The sequence below is a fragment of the Mandrillus leucophaeus genome, unplaced genomic scaffold, assembly GCF_000951045.1.
Source record: "Mandrillus leucophaeus isolate KB7577 unplaced genomic scaffold, Mleu.le_1.0 Scaffold106, whole genome shotgun sequence".
Lineage (NCBI taxonomy): Eukaryota > Metazoa > Chordata > Mammalia > Primates > Cercopithecidae > Mandrillus > Mandrillus leucophaeus.
The window spans coordinates 1,183,410-1,189,029 of record NW_012098765.1 but is presented as its reverse complement, the minus strand read 5'-3'; the positions used below and the strand labels follow the sequence as shown (position 1 = coordinate 1,189,029).

At 55.6% G+C, this 5,620-nt stretch overlaps 1 protein-coding gene across 3 annotated transcripts in view; it reads left to right on the top strand.

Annotated features, from left to right (window-relative positions):
- The first annotated feature begins 2,388 nt into the window (after positions 1 to 2,388).
- The window catches only part of CD79A (CD79a molecule, immunoglobulin-associated alpha), a 5,191-nt gene continuing 1,959 nt past the window's right edge, over positions 2,389 to 5,620 (top strand). For 2 of the 3 annotated variants that reach the window (XM_011983149.1, XM_011983154.1), the window contains exons 1-3: positions 2,389 to 2,693; positions 4,397 to 4,693; positions 4,938 to 5,056. In XM_011983149.1, the coding sequence (XP_011838539.1) occupies positions 2,615 to 2,693; positions 4,397 to 4,693; positions 4,938 to 5,056 (495 nt within the window). In that variant the 5' untranslated portion in view covers positions 2,389 to 2,614. The remainder of the gene's footprint in view (positions 2,694 to 4,396; positions 4,694 to 4,937; positions 5,057 to 5,620) is intronic. The other variant, XM_011983158.1, reaches the window with a different exon arrangement.

The following is a 5,620-nucleotide window of genomic DNA, read 5'->3' as shown; positions in this document are numbered from 1 at the left end:
AGCCAAGATTGCACTGCCACTGCACTTCAGCCTGGGCAACACAGCAAGACTCCGTCTCAAAAAAAAAAAATCTGAAATACTTCAGGCATGCAAGTATTCAGCATTCAGTATTCATAATGTAACAAAAACCTATGAAGCACCACCCAGTTTAAGTAACACCGGCAGGGCAGGGTGCAGTGCCCATAATCCCAGCACTTTGGGAGGCCAAGCCAGGAGAATCACTTGAGGTTAGGAGTTCCAGGCCAACCTGGGCAACACAGACCCCATCTTTACAAAAAATTTAAAAAATAGTCCGGGCGCAGTGGATCATGCCTGTAATCCCAGCACTTTGGGAGGCCAAGGTGAGCGGATCATGAGGTCAGGAGTTCGAGACCAGCCTGGCCAACATGGTGAAACCCGGTCTCTACAAAATTTAGCCAGGCGTGGTAGTGGCCACCTGTAATCCCAGTTACTCAGGCTGAGGCAGGAGAATCGCTTGAACCCAGGAGGCGGAGGTTGCGGTGAACCAAGATCACACCACTGCACTTTACCCTGGGTGACAAAGTGAGGCTCCATCTCAAAAAAAAAAAAAAAGTAACACAGGAAATAAAACCAAGACAAGATGAGCTCTCTGTGTGTCCCTCCCCAGACCCAACCCTGGCGTCCCCCAGAGGTAACCCCTCCCAGGAACTGGGCGTTTGCCACTCCCCTGCATGGGTCTACACCTCTACTACAAACGTGTGTCCCTAAGCAGCGCGTGCCTTTTGAAAACAAGTCAACTGTATCATGCTACAATATTTTTTCTGATGTTTGTGCTGTTTCTGAGACAGCCTTATGACGCCTTCCCCTATTCTGTAGCATTCTGTTGGCTCATTTTGCCACAGTGTATGCACCCATTCTCCCATGAATGGACTTTTCATTTGTTTCTCAATGTTTGCTACCAAAAATCTCCCTGCAATGAATTTATTTTATATATCCCTCGTATGTGTGTGTGAGGGTCCCCTAACTGCTCACAAATATCTCAGCAACTCCGCCCTCCCCACTCAGACCTCATTTCCCTCCTACCAGACATGCTCAAAGGAAACTGGGAGCAACACAAAGACGACTTTGAATCTCTGTTCACCACCCTTAGACTGTATGACACCAGCAAGTGACAACCTCCCCTCTCTGGCCTCAGTTTCCCCCTCTGTAAAATGGGAGATGGCCTACCTTGTCCAGTCATGGCAGGTCAATATAAAACAACTTCTGGCTGTGCGCAGTGGCACATGCCTGTAATCCCAGCACTTTGGGAAGCCGAGGCAGGAGGATTGCTTGAGGACAGGAGTTCAAGACCAGCCTGGGCAATATAGCAAGATCCCATCTCTCTAAAAAAAAAAAAGAAGAAAAATATATGTTATTATTATTATTATTTGAGATGGAGTTTCACTCTTGTCACCCAGGCTGAAGTGCAATGGTGTGATCTCAGCTCACTGCAACCTCCACCTCCTGGGTTCAACTGATTCTCCTGCCTCAACCTCCTGAGTAGCTGGGATAACAGGCATGTGCCACTACATCCAGCTAATTTTTGTATTTTTAATAGAGATGGGGTTTCACCATGTTGGCCAGGCTGGTCTCAAACTCTTGACTTCAGGTGATTCTCCCACCTTAGCCTCCCAAAGTGACTCTTGCTCCTGCCTGCCTCCGTGAGGCTGTAGACGCCCCTTCTCCTTCGCTGGGCTCCCTACAGCCCCACATTGGCCCAGCTTGGCACAGATACGATTTATATAGGCATCTTCCCTGGCTCCCCTACCCTCTGCCTCCTCTTCCCTTTCCCTGAGCCCCCTTCCCTCTGCCTGTGCCCTCTCTGCAGCCTCCACATCTCTCCCCACCTCCCACCACCATACCTGGCCTGAGCGTGAGCCACCATACCTGGCCTGTTTTTTTAACAAAGAATTCCAATAAAGAGCTGATCGTGGCTCTAACTCCTTGAATACCAGAAACACCATCTCATATCACATAATGAGACAGGGAGACATTCTGGTCCTCATCTCACAGATGAAAAATGTCAAGGTTCGAAGGATCAAAGTGCCTGCCTAGTCACACGGGTACTCAGCCACAGGTCAGCCTGCCTTCTTTATTCTTCATGAGCATTTATAGTGACTAACATTTACTGAGCGCCTACTATGGGCCATTTCTGTGCATGCAACAACCCCTTTAAGTCCTTGTTTCTAATCAAGAAGCAAGGAAATGGGGTCAGGGAAGGGACAAGGTTTCCCCAAGTCCAGGCAGGGGCAGAGGTCAAGCTCAGAACCATCACCTGCCCACGGCGCATGCCCAGGACTCAGGTTCCCTAGGCTTCCTTCCAAAGGCTCAGCAGTGACGAGCCAGCCCTTGAACCAGCCTCTTCCCCCACCCAAGCAGCCACCTCTCAGGGGAATTGTGGCCACCACAGGTGCAGGGAGCAGTTCCTCTCCACTCACAGCCTGAAGCCTACCCAGCAGGGGCTGTCCCCAGGCCCAACAAGTAAAGGGCCCAGCAGCGAGGGCCACTGGAGCCCATCTCCGGGGGGCTGGGCAGGAAGTAGGGTGGGGTTTGGGGTAGGGATCTGGTACCCGGGGACTGCTGCAACTCAAACTAACCAACCCACTGGGAGAAGATGCCTGGGGGTCCAGGAGTCCTCCAAGCTCTGCCTGCCACCATCTTCCTCTTCTTCCTGCTGTCTGCTGCCTACCTGGGTATGTGGCCAAAGGGCAGGAACTGGTGGGAGGTGGGGGAAGATGTGGAGGCTGCAGAGAGGGCACAGGCAGAGGGAAGGGGGCTCAGGGAAAGGGGAAGAGGAGGCAGAGGGTAGGGGAGCCAGGGAAGATGCCTATGGAAATCGTATCTGTGCCAAGCTGGGCCAATGTGGGGCTGGAGGGAGCCCAGTGAAGAAGGGGTGTCCACAGCCTCACGGAGGCAGGCAGGAGCAAGAGTCACCTCCCCCACCTCCTGCTCCCCACAGGCCAAAATAAGGAACTAAAGTTGCTCTTGACTGAGCACCAGGGCTGGGGGCAGGAAGGGGACTTGAGGGTAGCAGCATTCAGCGTCTGTCAAGGGGAGAAAAAGCTTTATCTGCCTTAAACCTCAGGTGCTTCTCTGTGTTGGGAGTCCCTTCTGAGCACTGGGGGAACAGATGTCTCATAGATTCCTCCTCACCCGCTCAAGGACAGCTGGCAGGGGCTGTGGCCACGCTAACCCAGGAGTTCGGAGAAAAAGGTTCCCCACCCAAGCGGACACTGGGAGCAAGGATTGGAGTTCACGTCTGAGTCTTAAGCCCATGATGATAAGGGTGCTCGGCCCCTCTCCCCACCTCTTCCTCCTTCTCTCTTCCTCACTTCCCTCCTCCGCCTACCTCCAGAAGAGGGGGCCGGCCATGTGGGAGGCCTGGCTGAGAGCTGGGACTTCCCAGAGGAGCCCAGATTGGACACTGCAGCCAGCCTGAGCAGCCCGGTCTCACTCAGAGATACCCCCAGTCTCCACCCCGCTCTGAACCCCTTCGCTCACCAGCAATCCAGCCCGAGGACTGAACTCACCCCTGACCCCTAGGTTGACACATACAACTTACAGAGAATGAGGGCCAGGCACAGGGTCACAGGCCAGGGCAGGCCACAGACTGGCTCCTCAGCCCAGGCAGGGAGAGGCCAGGGAGCCATGAGTTTGAACCCAGTGCCACTCCTGACTGCCTGGTGATGCTGGCAAACCGCCAGCCCTCCCAGGGCCTCAGCCATCCCTCCTGTAAAATGGGGCTAAGGAGATAACCTACTTCTAGGGTTCTGTGAATGATTACACAAGAAAAAGCGCCAGGTGCAGGGCCTGGCTGAGGCTGGGGTGCAAAAATAGACCGGGAAGGCTGCGGGAGGAGGGGATGCCTGCACTGCTTCTGGAAGGAGCTGTCTGGACAGCGGTCCTCCAGTGCCTTGAACAAACATCCAAAATCCAGAGAGTTCACAGGGCCCAGAGCACAAAGTGGGTATGTGGGAGGGGGGCAAGAGATGGCACTGCAGAGGTGAGAAGGGCCTCCCAGGGGTCTCACCATCCCAGGGAGTCTCATTCTCCTCCCCCAGGATGTCCTCCCCCCCCGCAACCAGTTCTGTCCTCTCTCCCTCCCCAGGGGCCTCTTCACTTTCCCGCATCCCCCTCTCCCCAGGATGCATCAGCCCCTGTCAGGGGCTGTCCCTCTCCCTCCCCACCCAGGAGAGTTCTCACCCTCCTCCCCTCCCCACCCAGAATAGTCCTCACCCTCCTCCCCTCCCCACCCAGAATAGTCCTCACCCTCCTCCCCTCCTCACCCAGGCATGTCCTCACCCTCTTCCCAGGAGTGCTGGAGCTGCAGGGGCCAGGGCTGGGGGCATGTGTCGCCATCCCTAGTCCCTGACCCACCCACCCTGCCTCTCCACAGGCCCTGGGTGCCAGGCCCTGTGGGTAGATGGGGGCCCAACATCATTGATGGTGAGCCTGGGGGAAGAGGCCCACTTCCAATGCCTGCACAATGGCAGCAACGCCAATGTCACCTGGTGGCGCGTCCTCCATGGCAACTACACGTGGCCCCCTCAGTTCGTGGGCAAGGGCCAGGGCTACAATGGTACGCTGACCATCCAGAACGTGAACAAGAGCCACGGGGGCATATACCTGTGCCGGGTCCAGGAGGGCAATGAGCCACACCAGCAGTCCTGCGGCACCTACCTCCGTGTGCGCCGTGAGTGGCCCAGCCCTGGCCCCTACTCCCCCTTTCCCACTGGGGACACTCGGTTTCTCTTTGAAGTGGAGATAGAGCCAGTACTTTCATTGTGGGTTTCAAACCGGCTTGGACAGAGGGACTGAAGTTCTCCTCTGCAGAGTCGGGGCTCTGAGGGGTCTGGGGCCTTGCAGGGGGTGGCGGGTCCAGGAGGCTAGGGAGAACAGGAGGTGCCAGGGCTCTGAGCCACACCACCCCCTTGCAGATCCGCCCCCCAGGCCCTTCCTGGACATGGGGGAGGGCACCAAGAACCGAATCATCACAGCCGAGGGGATCATCCTCCTGTTCTGCGCGGTGGTGCCTGGGACACTGCTGCTGTTCAGGGTGAGCCTCCTCGGACCCCCGAGTCAACCGGGCGAGGGCCTGGACTGAGGGACCCCCCGATGCCCAGGTAGCCCTCTAGAGCCTGAGGTTCCCATCCAAAACTTGGGAGAATGAAAGCACCCACCACATAGGGGCTGCAGAAGTTAAATGAAAGAATATAAAGAAGGGACCTGAACTGGCACTGGACCCAGGGGGTGTCTTCAATTTAGTTCCCCTTCTGGGCTGTCCTCACGTCCACCTCCCTGCAAAAAGAGTCTCATTCTTCCCCCTAAGAGTGTCCTCACTCTCCTCCTGCCCTCACCCCAGAGTGTGGTTACCCTCCAGGTATAGCCAAGACCAGGGAAGGTGGGGCCTGGGGGTCCTCCCAGAATCTGTGATCTATACCGGCCTCTCCTTAGCCCCCACAGAAAGTGTGACTGTTACTGTTATTATTCATGGAGAATAGTAAGGGAGTGGAGAGTCAAGAAGACGCTAACTTGGGAGGCCGAGGCAAGAGGATCACTTGAGGCCACAAGTTTGAGACCAGTCTGGGCAACACAGCAAGACCCTATCTCTATCAAAAAA